We start from the raw sequence: 15,414 nt of genomic DNA, 5'->3' as shown, positions 1-15,414 counted from the left end.
GTTGCCACTGCGGTTGCCGTGGTAACCGCTCAACGGGTAAACGTGAAACTGGTTAATTTTAATTCCACGCGCACGAACCGTTATCATTTAAATTCAGCTAATCTTCCCAACGGCAGATTCCCTTAACGGATAACAACGTTAGTGAGAAGAAGGAAGAGAAATAATTCGCTTAAAAGTTACTGCTTCTGGAGAAAATAGACGTAAATATGTCCGACAGCCTGGAGAAGATGTGAGTGATTAATGAGTGCTTACGTTCCTGACATTTTTGTTAGCAGAAATTTGAGTTACAAAGATAATTTAACCTGTTGTTACCGTACGCTGTTGTGTTATATTTAACGGATAGGCACAACGGGAGCTTAGTTAACCAACTTTTGTTGATTTAATATATACATAAACTAAAACGAGGGGAAATATCAGTCCACAGAGAATAAGACTGGAAAGTTCTTGTAACTGAAACTAACGTTAGCTCGATTTGAAAACCGTTGGCTAACTAACGTTAAGAGGAGGTAGTGGGTCAAGTTTTAAAGCAATTTAGAAAACAGTGCAACCTCGGATAGATGGGAAAGGTCACAGTGCAAAATGTCTGTAAGTTTCCAAACTAATAACTTTGTGTTTGAACGTTTAAAACCAGTTCGTTTTGTTAGCTAAGTAGCATGCTAGCTTTAGCCAACGCTAGCTACCGTTACCGTTGGCTAACTGCTCTCAGCAGGGACGAGAATCACTGGAATCTCTTCGCCTACCTTCTCCGCGATCTGTATTCTCTTTGCTGCCGGTCCGGGGACGAGCAAAAAAAAAAGTATTTATAGGATAAACACTTCTCTTAATGCTGTTGTGTGCGCATGTGGACAGCGGTGACAGCTACTCATTCATTCGCCGCACACGTGGTGTTGTTTTCACAGGAAGTTGAACCGAAAAGACCGGATATGACCCGAACCGCGGATCAATAAATCTCCTCTTCAGACGGAGTTTATTTGGAGAGGCTGTGCATATGGTTTATGAATCTGTGGTTTCCAAACCCGGGCACGTTACAGCTTGTTGTAAAAATTGTAAAATTAGAAAAATAATTGTCTTATAAAGTCTTATAACTTTGATTATTAACAATATGTTCATGTGTAAGTTGCATTTTGCTGCAGTTTATTTTAAGGCAGCGATAATAAAACAAAAATAACTGTAAATTCGTGATGTGTAATTTCGCCGTAGACGTTATATTGAGAGTAAAAGCTGTAATATTTGCAGTAATTATTACTTTACGAGCAAATTAATAGATTCAGTTTAGCTGAGCTTACAACAAATGAGCAACCTTAAATTCATATGGTTTGACGTGAATTGTGAGTGAAAGAGGAGGGAGTCCCCCGCCGGATCCGAATCAGCGCGTCCAATTGAATGAATGGACTCCAAATACCGTCCAATGGGAGCGGAGAGCTCGGCTATAAATGACCGTCTCAGCGCATCAGTCCGTCCGGAGAGCTGTTGGGACACCGCTGGTGATTTGTGAGCTCCTCGGCCGGAAAAATAGGGATCTTTGTTTCAACGTCCAGTAGTAATAGTAGTAGTCCACAGATCAGACAACAACAGGTAAATATTTGGTTCATTTAAAATGCAATCAGCTTTATTTGTTTTACTATTTTGGTGCGTTATAGACGGTTTAATTCTGGATGGATTCTAGACAATTTAAATAATTGTGCAGTTTGATGAGATAATGATGTAAAACGATGCATTCGCTGGTTTAAACGCGCCCGTGTTAACATTGCACTGTCGCCGTGAGCCGCAGTGTCACTTCCTCCGCTGCCTTTCACCGTCTCTCCCCTCCATCCTCCGCCCAGGGAGCAGACATGCCTTTCGGTAACACGCACAACCAGCTGAAGCTGAAGTACACCTCGGAGCAGGAGTACCCGGACCTCAGCAAGCACAACAATCACATGGCCAAGATCCTGACTCCTGCTGTGTACGAGCGGCTGAGGAGCAAACAGACACCCAGCGGATTTACCCTGGATGATGTCATTCAGACTGGGGTTGATAACCCAGGTAAAAACGCGAGCGGCTTGTCGGCGGAGCAGCCATCTGCTCTGTCCGGTCCACCGGGTTTAATGGCCGGTCTGAGGAGACTTACCGCTTTCTGCACTGTGATCTTTCCAAGGGGATAAATTATGACCTTCACTTAGGCATATGGAAAGCCGTTAGAAAGGCAGCCTCCATTATCAGAGGAATATTCCACAGCACTGCAGCAAATGGTAAAGATTAGAGTTACATAATGTATGCAGGGCAGGCGCTCCTAATCCTCTGCTGCTGTCAGGTTTATTATGTCATCTTTAGCTCTTACGGTAGGGACAGCCTGCAGACTGGAGTATGGAGGTTACTCACCCTCACCATGTAGACTATGTTTGTGTTTAGCTCTGAGAGTATGGCCAAGCTGACGCTGAAGAGGCTGTCAGCTGAGGAAGAGTTCCCAGATCTCAGTCAGTACAACAACCACATGGCCAAGTTCTTAACCCTGGACATGTACAAGAGGCTGAGAGCGCAGGCTACACCCAACGGCTTCACCATAGATGGTGTCATTCAGACAGGGGTTGATAATCCTGGTACAGTAACAGTCAGCAACATGAGTTAGTGAGGATGTGTTTCATACGCTGTACTCTGTCTCCTCCATGACCCTGTTGACTCTGCGTGCAGGCCACCCCTTCATCATGACTGTGGGTTGTGTTGCTGGGGACGAGGAGACGTATGAAGTCTTCAAGGAGCTGCTGGATCCCGTGATCGAGGACAGACATGGAGGATACAAACCCACAGACAAGCACAAGACTGACCTCAACCCAGGCAACCTGAAGGTACCACAGCTTCTCACTGAACCAGGACCCGTGTTAGAGTCTGACATTATGAATCTAACATCACTGTCCTTTCAAAGGGCGGTGACGACCTCGACTCCAACTATGTCCTGAGCTCCAGAGTCCGAACAGGACGCAGCGTCCGTGGATTCTGTCTGCCGCCGCACTGCAGCCGAGGAGAGAGGCGTGCTGTGGAGAAGCTCTCCGTTGAAGGTAGAGTCTGAAACTGGAGGAAGCTCAGTCACTGTGGAACAAATGTATCATCGACCCTGATGTGGGATGATGGAGTCATCTCTGCTGCAGGGCTGACCTCTAGTGGCGGCACATGGAATAATCCATAATGTAAAAGAACTACACTGAGCTGTGGCAAACTGAATTCATCAGAGCAGCAATTAAAATAAATAAGTCACTGTTTAACCTTTAAAAGTAGTTTCATAAACCCTGGCCTGACATAAGGTTACTTGGTCTTTGACAAAAGATTCACAAACATAAGACGGAGAGAAGCAGCACATTAGTAAGTTAAGTTCAGAAGCTAAAATCATGTTTGACTTAAACAAACTTTCAAGCAAACGCTGCAGTAACAGGATTTAGTTTCTTGTCTCAGTGGATGTTTGACATTTGAGACATGTTCATTAAATGTTTGTTGTTGCTGCAGCTCTGGCCTCTCTATCTGGAGACCTCAAGGGGAAATACTACGCCCTGAAGAACATGACGGATGCTGAGCAGCAGCAGCTCATCGACGACCACTTCCTGTTTGATAAGCCAGTGTCTCCTCTGCTCCTCGCCTCAGGAATGGCTCGCGACTGGCCCGACGCCAGGGGCATCTGGTACTTCACGTTCATTATGTTCAGTCCATCAGCCATAAATGTTTCTACCTGTGGATCTAATGAGTGTTCACTGTTTTCAGGCACAATGACAACAAGACATTCCTGGTGTGGGTGAACGAGGAGGACCACCTGCGTGTGATCTCTATGCAGAAAGGAGGAAACATGAAGGAAGTGTTCAACCGCTTCTGTACTGGACTCACTAAGGTCGGTACCCTGAGCCTCATCATTGACCTGTAGCACGGTTCTGTTTACTCACATCTACCTGGTTCTGTTGCGTTCAGATCGAGAGTCTGTTCAAGGACAAAGGCCACGCCTTCATGTGGAATGAACACCTGGGCTACGTCCTCACCTGCCCGTCTAACCTGGGCACCGGCCTGCGCGCTGGAGTTCACGTGAAGCTGCCCAACATGAGCAAAAACGCCAAGTTTGAGGAGGTTCTCAAGAGGCTGAGGCTCCAGAAACGTGGAACTGGTGAGTCGCCTTCACTCTTGTGGTTCTGGTTCTGAGTTTTCATCAGAACATTAGTGTAACGTCTGGTTTCCCATCAGGTGGTGTGGACACTGCTGCTGTGGGCGGAGTGTTTGACATCTCCAACGCTGACCGCCTGGGCTTCTCCGAGGTGGAGCTGGTGCAGATGGTGGTCGATGGAGTTAAGTTGCTGGTGGACATGGAGAAGAAGCTGGAGAAGGGCCAGTCCATCGACGACATGATCCCAGCCCAGAAGTAACTCATCCTGGAACCAACACCTCCTCCACCCTCCTCTCCTTTTGTTTTTGTGTAATTTAAGGTGAAAATAAAGAACCCGTTGAAGCTAAACTGAGTTGTGATCTTTAGTGAGAACATGATCAGAGCCTCATTACTCTGATCAAACTGGATCGTTGATGTTCTGGAGAGGTCAATGAGTCATGTAATGACAAAGTTATTCTGACTAAAGGTGGTGGCAAACTGGACTTTAGACTTAAGGGGTTACTGGCTCTGTACACTTGGCCAGTAAATCAGATTTACAACCTATTGATGTACCCTTGAATGCAGCTGAGGGTTACACTAAAGTCATCTTTAGAAAAACAATCTCTTGGACACTGATGCATTATGGGAAATGTAGGAACCAGCATTTGAGACTTAAACCTCTGAACGCTGAAGTGAAGATGTCAGTCAAATTAAAGTTTTAATTAACCCTCCTGCTTGTAAACTTGAGGTTTAACTTCCTATTTTTCTCCCTTAAACACAGAAGCATCCATTTAAATTCACGTTGTGTTCAGATGCAAATGATGAGACGGGACGTTCAAGTTGACAGACACTTTAATTGAGACGTGAGTGACCCTTTAACCATGTGGGCATTTTACACGGACTTCCCCCCGCCATCTCTACTTTTTCAACAAAATACAAAAGGGAAAAAAAAAACAGAGTACTGCAGTGAAGCCGTGTTGAAAGTAAGATACATTATTTACACTGAAAACAGAACGCTACGTAATCTTCCTTTTTTTTTTTTTTTTTCCCCAGGAGAGAAGAAAAAAAAAAAAAATAAGATGAAATAAATAAGACCAGGAAATGCTTTTCTTTTGTCCACATTCACAGCATGACAAATCAACTCGTTAATGTCGCCCCCGTGTGGCCAGAACAGAGATATTAGTATTCAGTGATTATTGCCAAAAAGCCTTAATCTATACATTATAATATTCAATACATACTCTGTATTTTTGTTTAAAAAAAGGAGACATTTGGAAACTGCTACTTGGATGATTGTACAGCTTAAATACTTCTAGATATATATATATATTTATATATATATATTTTTTGAAACCCTTTTGTTCATAGCTTTAACTCGTTGGCAACTTTGGAAGCAATGTTTTTGAAAGCGATGGATGAGCCGGATATCCGCTTGAACCGGACGCCGTTCAGGGAGAGTCGGGGCAGCTTGCAAACCTCCATCTCCCACTGGACCAGGTTTTCGGCTTGCCCGTCTCCGTGGACGCAAAGAAGCAGGAAACTCTCTTGCTGCTCGTAGTCGCAGTTGTTGGCGTCGAGCACCTTGCGAATCTCCCGCATGATGTCGCAGGGCTCCATGGAGCTGGTGGTCCTCATACTCCAAGTGAATCTGAGGGAGCGGGGTTTACCGTCTTTATTTTCCCCTTTTTGATCCCCAGGTACATGGCGACTGTTGAGGAGAGAGAGAGAGAGAGAGAGGAGTTTTAGTTTTTAAAAGAACTTATCTTTCACTGTCAAAAGAAGAGCAGGACGTTTAAAGGCAGAAGCAGCTGCTGGGATCAGTTAAAATTAGGCAAAATTTAGCTGGAGTCTGGTGTGAGTCCACCAAAGACACCTTATAGTAAAAGTCCATCAGTAATTCAAGTAAATTAATCAATTTGGATTAATTTAAATAAAAAAAAAATATATTAAATTTATTTTCGTCTCCGTTTAAATCATTTAAATAATATTTATTTATATATATTAAAAAAACAAGATTGATTTGAATTATTTAAACAATGTTATTTATTATGTTTTATTAATTATTTACTACATATTTTTGAGACTTTAAACCAATCATCTGTTTTTAATAAATTAACAAAAATAATAAATAAATATTCAGACATCTTTGAAAAACCCAGAAGATTGCTGCAACTTTATTTATTACATCAATTAATTCCTTTAAAAAATAAAAAAACCTTGCTCCAGATTAACATATAAGAGAATTAATCATTTAGTGAAGATCTAAATAATGTGAATTTTTAAATATTTTGGTTTATAAGGACAGATAAAATCAATAAAAACATCATCCTGGCGAAGGATGAAGCAGAGTTTGATGTTTTAAAAAAAGTAAATCTGATATATTAAGAGAGAATCTAATATTTTAATTGTGCAGCAGACAGATTATTCTGTCTTTGAGGAGTCAAAAAAATTATTTTAAATGATGTTTTCTGGGTTTTTCATAGATCAAACACGACATTTTATCTCGAAGCTGGAAACTGGAGCGACACACATTCATGCTGCATTCAGGAGCCTCTGGGTTTCAGGGTGAACATGCCATGCTAACAGAGCAGCACGCGAATACAGTGCCATGCAAAACACAAAAATAATAAGAACAATAACAAATGAATAATAAATACGCAGCGGAGCAACACACTCAAACATCCCAGGGGGAACAAAGCAGGGGAGGGGGGGTTCCTATGCACAGGTGGGGCTGAGCGACAAACTGAAGCTACGTTCAGAGACGTGTGGAGTTAACCTCACCTTGAGCCCTCAAGTCTCCCGTTTCTCTCAAACTCGGTTGAGACTCTGGAGACGAGGAGGAGGAGGAGGAGGAAGAAAAAAAATATATCAAAGATGTGGATTGTGCAACTTATTTTATTTTCTTAAATAATAATAATAAAAAAAAGAAACATGTGACGAATACGACGACGAGAGCCACCACCACCACCATCGAGACCAGTGAAGAGTCATGAGAGAAATAAACAAGAGATGAACGATCAGATCACGAAACTGAAACCGACGACGGTAAACACAGAAAGAAAGAAGAAAGAGAGAGAGAGAGGAAAAAATAAAAGAGCTGGACGCAGGAAAAAAACAACATCAGCTGCAGAGATTCAGCCGGGAATAGAAACTATTTAAAGATAAAAGCAGCCAACGTCAGCCTGCTGTGGTTTCACATTTAAAGTCTGCTTTCATTCCCCGTTTAGAGAAGATAAAGAGGTTTTAATAATAAATAATAATCAATTTAATCAAGTTAGCTGACCTCGTAATTAGAAATAAATCACCTGACATCATCCAGACAGATAATTACTCACAAATATAGTAGTTTGATTAAAAGATTCTTCACAAAATCTAACAGAGATATGTGAAAACTCCAGTTAAATGTCAAGTAATTGGGACCTTGATTTAAATGTGTAATGAATTTGAGCTAATTTATTAGAAATGAGCTTTAAAAAGCAAAAAAAATGAATTTTATTTAATTAAATTAATTGAAATATTATTAGTTTTTGTCTTTTTTCTGATTCATTTACATAAAAATGAAACTAAAAGTCATCTTAAACAGTTTAAACCTTATTATGTGACATTTAAAATCATGGTTTAGTTAATTATTGTTGTCATGTGATAAACTGTGCCACGCAGCTCAAACCAAGACGTTTTCCACCCGATGAAGACGACGACGACAACGAGTCCGACGGCCGGACCAGAGGAAGTCCATTCACTTTTTGGACGTTTTTCACACCTCTTTAAATATCAAGGACAAAAGAGTGAAGAGGAGTCAAGTCGTCGCTTGTGTGCATGAACGAGGTCCTGAGAATTTATTTACTGCAGACTAGAGGCAAAGAGCAGCAGGGTGACATGAGGGGACGATCGTCTGGAAGGAGAGAAGAAGAAACTCTGTGGAAGTCAAACTGTTAGCTTCATGACTTCTACGTCTGAAGTCTAGTCGATTCAGCTTCTCAATGAGAGGATGAGCTGATCAGCCATAACATTACGACCACTGACAGCTCATCGTGGCTCCTCTGGTCAGCGGGTGGGAACACGTTGTCCTCAAAGTTAAAGAGAGACTTTGACTGTGACGTCTAGACAACTAGGTCAGAACATCTCCAGCTCTCGTGGGGGTGTTCCCGGTCTGCAGTCTATCTAGTCACGACCTGCTGGAGCTCAGACCGTTGAAGAAGTTGATGCTGGTTCTGACAGAAAGGAGTCAGGACACTCAGTGGATCACAGAGGTGTCCATGCTGACCCCTGACCTCTGACTGAAAGCTGCTACAATGGACCACGGACACATGGAAGTAGGTGGTCCCGGAGCCTCATTTATGTCATGGGGACCGTAAAGACCAGCCCCTAGTCGTTGACATGGAGGTGTGCTTGGTCTTCAGGTGGTGGTCGGTATCAAAGGAACCCCAACTCCTCCACCACCAGTCCTTTAGAGCTGAAGAAGCTGCTTGGATGAAACGTCTTCAAGAAACTCTTCAAGTCCAGGTGCCTTTTTTTTGCGTGTGTTTTTTGGATATATATAAAAGGAACATTCACATAAATGTCAGGACCCAGGTTTCCCAGAAGCCAGAGGGACTTGGTTGGACCCTAAATTTGGTCTGGAGTCTCTCCTTTGGGAACTGAAGATGCTGGATTTGATACAGAAAGGCTTCGGTTGGTTGGTGGTTTTAATGTTGTGGCTGATCAGTGCAGTTTGGAAGCAGTGATTTGATTATTTTATCCAAATAAATTGTGTCCTCAGTCAGTTTCTTTTAGGATCATGCACCAGATGATGGTTTAATATTACATCTATCGCTCGGTCTTAGTCTTTCAGACGGAGCGTTACTCTGCCTCTGTGCTCCTCCTCTGACTCTTCGCTGTGATTTATTGGTGTTTAAGAACAGTTTAACAGCCTCTAACGGGAAAAATGTGTCTGCGCAGGGCTAGATTAGATTAAGAGCACAACATCATTGTCATCGGTGTCAGGCTCCCGGCATGCACTGCAGCCCGCGGGACAGAAAAACAGGACGAGGTGGAGGAGGAAGACACTCCAAACTCCTCGACAACAACAAGAGGACGAGTGAACAAGACGGGACTGACAGCGGGTCCTTGTGTCGGCTGTGAAAATCGACAAGACTGAAAGGGTGAGAGGGTGAGGAGTCCGACAATTGGGATTTGAAACGGCCCCTTACTCTAGATGTTCATCTTCCTACAACTCTCTATATCTTCTGCTCCTGAATCTGAAAGAAAAAGAGCGTGGATCTGAGGAATAAATCTCACAAGAAAAAGAAAAAAGAAAGACAAAAGAAAGAAAGAAGAAGAGAGGGAAAGAATATTTAAATGGATGAGGCATGAGGACAGGCCGGAAAAAAAAGAAAACATAAGGAGGATGGGTGATGAGAAGGAAGGAAGGAAGGAAGGAGAGGCTGATAGAGACCGGAGGGCAGAAGACTTACTAAGGGTCTTTCCTCCCTGGGTAGAAGGGTTGGCAGGCCCTGTTTTGGCCGTCTGCCGTTTGGCCGGGTCAATAGTGACCCTAGGCAGAGAGGAAGAGCAGCAAGAGGTTAAAGGACACAAGAAGGTAAGGAAGACAAGAACACACAAACCGTGAGAGGGTGAAGGTGGGGAGGGGGGGAGTGAAGCTGGGAGGGACGGGGACGAGGAGGAAGAAGAGGAGGAAGAGGAGGTGACTGAACCTAAAACGACTCGATAGCTGAAAATGACAATAAAATGACGTAAAATCTCATCGGACAAATCAAAAATATATTAAGATGGTTAAACAGTTAAAGAGCAGAAACATTAAGACTTCCTTTAACCTCAGTTATAGCATTACTGAGCTAAATGCTAAAGCTAGCATGCTAGCAAAAGACGCTTTTCACGACATCTTGTCACCACGAGGAAAGTAGATCTGCTATCTTTGTCAACTGTGAGGGTTTACTGGGGGGATGCTAAGATGCTAACATGTTTTTAAAGCCTTTATTTTGAAAGGTAGCAGAAACAGGAAGTAATGGAGTGAAAGAGGAGGGGGAGACGACACGCAGCTAAGCGGGGACTACGGCATCAGATCATGAGATTTATAGGCGATTTATAGCAGCTAAGTGTTAGCATGTTAGCACGCTAGCACTAGCTAATCTGCACCAAAACCAAATGTTTTTTATGTTTTGTTTTCGTCTGAATATCTAAAGATTAACTGAGCTAAAGGAACTGATTATGACTGAATATTCAATGTCTAACTTTAATTTAGGTTTAATCATTTGACTGTTTTATGTTCTTACATTTTAATAACTTTCCAAAGTCCCCAAAGCTTTAAGGATTATACGTTAATTGACAGAAAATAAATAAAACTCGGCATTAAACTAAATATCTCTAGGGTTTTTATTGTGAACAGCTGAGATCCATATTTTCTACAGTTTGTTTTTTTATTTTACTTTTTTATTTGACCAAAACAATAGATAATGTCATTAATGGATGCTGTGGCCTTGATTAGGAGCAGTGTTCTGATCTGAGTTCATAACGAAAATACTGTGTTTTCAGGAATAGATGCTTCTTCTTGCTCTGCGTTATGTTTATTTAAATATCATTATTATTTATTTGTTTTATTTTTGACTTGTCCAATGAGCTCTTTGCTTCATTTATTGAGTTCATGGGCTCCACAGAAATGAGGACAAACACAAAAACCAGTGTTAAGAATGATGGTGACGATGACGACCACCACCACCACCACGCCAGAGCTGACCGACATGATGCTGCTCCAGGTGAGGATGAGGATGGTGGTGACGACAGAGGAAGACGCCTGTCTACAGATCAGCCAGCAGAGGGCGCCATGAGCCCCGAGACCGAGACGGCGCCCTGCGGAGGCCACAAAGCTCCTCTACCGCTGAGATAACTAGAGCAGCGCCTCGCTCAGTTTCACCACAAGAAGATCGGTTTAAGGAACTCGGCGTTTCACAGCCTCTTTAGTCCGACCCGTGAGAAGAAAGACTGAAGTGAAACCAGCTCCTTCAGGAAACCAACAGCTGTCAACGAGACGGGTGATTCTGTCTTTCGTAAAGTGGGACATCGAGACGAGACCTTGACTGTCTGAAGGACTGAAATGAGACGTGTTCATGGCCTGAAGCCTCCGGCCACAAATCTCAAAGAAACAATAGATTAAGGCTGCAACAAACGATTATTATATGTTTTTTAAAATTTATATATCGACTATTGTCTGAGTAGCTGATTCATTTTTTGTTAATTTTTTTCTTTTTAAATAAATTTTATTCACAAATAATGATGAATTAGTTGAACATGATTTCTATGAATGAAAATCCCATTTCCCACTTTATTTTTTTTTACTATATTCTGTCGTTAATTAGCGTACATTGAGTATAATTTAACTTCAGTGACTTATCCTGCAGTAGAGGGTCGCTATTCATACCCACTTTACCTTAACATGCATGTCTATGTGAGAGGAAACGCAGCAGAAACAGGGAGAACATAGAAAGACCCCCAGACGGCCAGCAGGATAGAACCCACAACCTTCATGCTGTGATGCTAGACACTGCTAAAGGTTGCTAACAAGAGACAGTCTCGATGGGTATCGGTGCCAATCTAGGAATTTTTGAAAAGACTGGATCGGTATCAGGCTTCAGCCAAGGTCTGGTATGAAGCAAAACCACGTCCCTGTAGCGTCAAATCGCCCAAAAAAGTCAGACGGGAATTTGTGAATGAACTGAATGTGGATGTTTGGTGAGGTGGTAGTAGGAAATCGTCATTTAATAATAACTTGATTCGCCACAAGAAAACAAAACAAAACAGGAATACAGAATCGGCTGAGCGCACTCAGGCAAAGGCTGCACCGAAAAAACAACAACAAACACCGAAAACGCTTGCGTTTAAAAGGAGAGAAAAGTTTCCTGGAGGCAGCGTCAAGGGGGAAAAAATCTTGCAGAGAGGGTGCAGAACATTTCCGGGCGACAAAAAGCTGCAAAGCCGACAAAAGAATCCTCCACCGAAGAGACTGGATTTAAACTTTTACAATTCCTGCAAGTGTCTTGAATGAATGGGCCTTTTCCCAGCACTGGGAAGATGAAGCTACACGAACACGTCAATGTAGACAAAAAAAAAAACTAAACACACACACACAAAGCTCTTTATGGCTCAGAAACAGAATAATTCATCCTTTCTGGGCCAGGAAGAGTAAAAAAAAACTCTGTTTTATGGAGAATAATGCAGCAGGATCTTGTTTAGAGCAACCGTCTAACATGAGAATCATTAACAACAATCTTTGTGGTGAGAGAACAAACCACGATCAATGGCAGCTGAAAGAAGCGCCCCCGCCGCCCCCCCCCCATGCATGCGCTGGCGATTGATTAGTGGCAAGCTGCTTTGTTTGTTGCTGTTGGTTAATCGACTGATTGTTCGAGGAGTCCGGCCCGCTCTCCCAATCATCGCTTACCCACTCAGGCCAACCACAGCGACGCCGGGTCCGTTTACACACAGGGACACGAGTTAAAACCTGATTAATGCAAAACAACAGCTAGAGAATGTAACAGCATCAAAACATTTTTTACTTGTTGTTGTTCACTTTCCTGTTTTACTTCATTCCTCTTAAAAGGAACAGTTTGATGTCACGGCTGGATGCAAATCTGATGCTCCGGCCTTCAGACTGTTAGCTTAGCTTAGCATAAACACCTGTCAGAAAGGTAATATCTCCTTTAAAGCCTCCACACTTGTGTTTAACACACACCGACTAATGCTGTGGAGCCATTTGCTGACTCTCGACTCAAAAACACACAGCTGTGCAGCAGGTTTGTTGCAGTTACCACCACAACTTCCTTGTTTGTCATGGGATGCACATTAGGCTTGCCTCCACCATCTTTTGGAAAAGGAGCTGCTCTTTATGCAAATTTAGCTGCAGCTACGTAAAACTATGGAATCAGCTGGATTAATGCCCTCAAAACCACGCCACCAGCTGATTCCTGTTTGTGCTTGTGACTTAAGTTAGCACGCAAGCTAAAAAACAAGTTGCACTTGCTGAGTAAACAGACTAAACCCAACATTTATCAAAAAGTTGAATGAGCAGCTCTCTAAAAATTTAAAATAACATCTTCACTCGGAATAGTAATAATATTATTCAAATAAATAAATGTAAAGTGAGTTTAAGTAAAGCTTAAAACCGGTTTTGTTACCTTTTGGACGAAGCCAGGCTAGCAGCTTCTCTCCGTTCCTAGTGTTTATGCTAAGCTAAGCTAACAGCTTCATATTCAACACATAAAATATTCCTTTAAAGATAAATGAGAGGCTCTCAACTCGGGATTAAACCAATCACATTAATCTGATTTAAAGCCTGTGTGTGTAGACGCACCCAGAGAGCGATGTCGTTTTTTGGTTTTTCTTTCCCTGCTAAGCGTTGAGTGTTAGTTCAGTGCCAGCAGCCTCACACATAGTCCGTAGACTTTCTTTTTTTTTTTTTTTCTCCAGTGAGATCGTTCTCGTTATTTTTTTTTCGGTAACAGAGCGAAAAGGCAGTACAGGAGTCCTACCTTTTGGTAAACCTGAATGACATGTTTCTACAAACAGAACCAGACAAAGGAAACAGTGAAAATGGTGAAAGAGGGAGTGAAAGGAGGAGGAGGAGGAAGGTGGGGGGGCATGAGGAATCTGAATGAGTGAACAAAAATGGGGTGATTGGAATCATCAACATTAAAAGGAACGTTGTTTTTTTTTTTTCTGCAGTTCTTATCAAATGATTTCAATTCCTCATTTTAGGTCAGTCATTGCAGGAGTGATGTCGCTGGCCTGGCTGCTGCCGTCAGAGAGTCTTAATGTGGAGAAAATCTCAGCTTGGATTCCTCTCTGGATGTTTTTATTAAACACGGTCACACATTTATAACGGGAACTGTCACAGTGGCGGCTAATTGCACAAGACAGAAATTATTCAGCAAGAAATGAAAAATAAATCTTATCTGGAGTTTTCAGGCAAAGTTGAAAATACACTTTAAGTTTGTCTCAGTCACCCAGGTCATGGTATATCTAAAACAAAAGCAGCTGGACTTCTCTTGAGGACTTTTTTTTAATCCAAGCTGGCTGCAGTTCTGGTCTTTGTTTTAGACACGCTTCAAGTTTGGTTCATCTGGTTCGAACCCAAAATAAACAGTGAGCTTTTAAACATCATGACTGAAACTGGATCTCATGTTAAAAACGCCCAAAACACAAACTTCTGTTTCCTACAACGTCATAAAATCCCGCTGCTCGGATGTTTTAAGCTCCAGCACCAGAAATTGCTCACAGTTTTCAGTCAGTCTTGGTCTGCTTGTTGAGTCAACACCAAGAGTTTTCCCGGCAGTCCAGGTGGATCACATTAAACCAGTTTGGTCCGCTTCCTCCCATCGGTCAAATTGACGCTAGCATCCCGGGGATGGAGTCTGTGCACCTAAACTACCTAAAATGACAGAAACCATCTTTGAAAATAAATTATTTGACGTGTACTTTAGCACTTTAACACGGAGGGGGGCGGGACTTATACGACCTATAAAGCAACCAACCACCAGGGGGAGCTCCACATGCGTTAGCTTCACTTTTGAGGAGCTGTCATGGCGTCCACTTTTCTACAGTCTATGGTTTCACCAGGTATATTTGTAAATAAATTAAATAGGATTTTATACTATCAAGCTAAACTGTTGAGAACCGACATGATTGTGGAAGCTGTAGAGCTCTAGTCATCACCACAGTACGAATAAAGCAAATGGCGCTAGCATGAATTTATACTCGTCAAAACCTCACAGATTAAGCATTAGTGGTTTACCGCTTTTTACAAAAAGTGAAACGGAACCGATAAATTTCCTCGTCTGATCAACTTCCCCTGAAGAGGTTCAAAAGAACTAAGTGTGGTTTTATAACTAAGACGTCTCCTCAACTGGTTGTTTTTCTACCTCCATGTTTCTGTCTCTCCTGGAAACTCCTCACCTGATGTTTACGCCGCGTGAAGCAAACACGCTCAGAAAGACTGGATTTATTCCAACCAGAGAGAAACCAGCAGGTCAAGAGTTTACATGGTTATCAAGGAGATCAGATTATCAGTAGTTTACACCATCCCGTAGATCTGATTGATCAGTTTGTTCTGATTGAGGCAGTTTTTAAAAACATAAAAAGGACGTGTGTTGATCTGCTCCTCTCTTACTAAAGCTGCATTTATGATAAATGAGATCCAGCTGGAGCCTGAGCGTTATCTCTTGGTAGGTTCTTTCCGAAACCAGCAAAGAAAAAACAAAACTTTTCGGCTTGCATAACTTCAGGTTTACTCCTCTGGGCATCACTTTCTTTTTTTTTTTTAGTCCACA

The 15,414-nt window shown here is 42.3% G+C and overlaps 3 protein-coding genes across 24 annotated transcripts in view; 1 reads left to right on the top strand and 2 right to left on the bottom strand.

The window, feature by feature from the left end:
* Window positions 1-978, bottom strand: part of trmt61a (tRNA methyltransferase 61A) — a 31,130-nt gene extending 30,152 nt beyond the window's left edge. For all 5 annotated transcript variants that reach the window (XM_084568704.1, XM_084568706.1, XM_084568705.1 and 2 more), the window contains exon 1: window positions 741-978. The gene's annotated coding sequence lies outside the window, so the exon portion shown is untranslated. The remainder of the gene's footprint in view (window positions 1-740) is intronic.
* Window positions 979-1,443: 465 nt separating this feature from the next.
* On the top strand, window positions 1,444-4,465 carry ckba (creatine kinase, brain a). The gene is made up of 8 exons (XM_084569497.1): window positions 1,444-1,575; window positions 1,824-2,025; window positions 2,671-2,825; window positions 2,903-3,035; window positions 3,478-3,649; window positions 3,730-3,853; window positions 3,931-4,120; window positions 4,198-4,465. The coding sequence occupies exons 2-8, from the start codon at window positions 1,833-1,835 to the stop codon at window positions 4,374-4,376; spliced, it is 1,146 nt and encodes a 381-aa protein (XP_084425623.1). The 5' UTR covers window positions 1,444-1,575; window positions 1,824-1,832; the 3' UTR covers window positions 4,377-4,465.
* Window positions 4,466-4,936: 471 nt separating this feature from the next.
* Window positions 4,937-15,414, bottom strand: part of mark3a (MAP/microtubule affinity-regulating kinase 3a) — a 53,955-nt gene continuing 43,477 nt past the window's right edge. For 4 of the 18 annotated variants that reach the window (XM_084569402.1, XM_084569410.1, XM_084569411.1 and 1 more), the window contains exons 16-18: window positions 13,618-13,644; window positions 6,878-6,922; window positions 4,937-5,804 (exon numbers count right to left, since the gene is read on the bottom strand). In XM_084569402.1, the coding sequence (XP_084425528.1) occupies window positions 5,459-5,804; window positions 6,878-6,922; window positions 13,618-13,644 (418 nt within the window). In that variant the 3' untranslated portion in view covers window positions 4,937-5,458. Of the gene's footprint in view, window positions 5,805-6,877; window positions 6,923-12,530; window positions 14,517-15,414 lie in introns of all 18 variants that reach the window. The other 14 variants (XM_084569415.1, XM_084569417.1, XM_084569408.1 and 11 more) reach the window with 5 other exon arrangements.

This window comes from Chelon labrosus, assembly GCF_963514085.1.
Source record: "Chelon labrosus genome assembly, chromosome: 20".
In the NCBI taxonomy this organism is placed as follows: Eukaryota; Metazoa; Chordata; class Actinopteri; order Mugiliformes; family Mugilidae; genus Chelon; species Chelon labrosus.
Note: the sequence above shows the minus strand (reverse complement) of the source record. Positions and strands in the feature narration are given on the sequence as shown.

What these genes read in the sequence shown, in the direction of transcription:
- ckba (XM_084569497.1), top strand. Translation starts at nt 1,833, where the DNA reads ATGCCTTTCGGTAACACGCACAACCAGCTGAAGCTGAAGTACACCTCG. An exon ending in GACTGGGGTTGATAACCCAG is followed by an intron (nt 2,026 to 2,670) that starts GTAAAAACGCGA and finishes CTCTGCGTGCAG; the next exon opens with GCCACCCCTTCATCATGACT. An exon ending in TCAACCCAGGCAACCTGAAG is followed by an intron (nt 2,826 to 2,902) that starts GTACCACAGCTT and finishes GTCCTTTCAAAG; the next exon opens with GGCGGTGACGACCTCGACTC.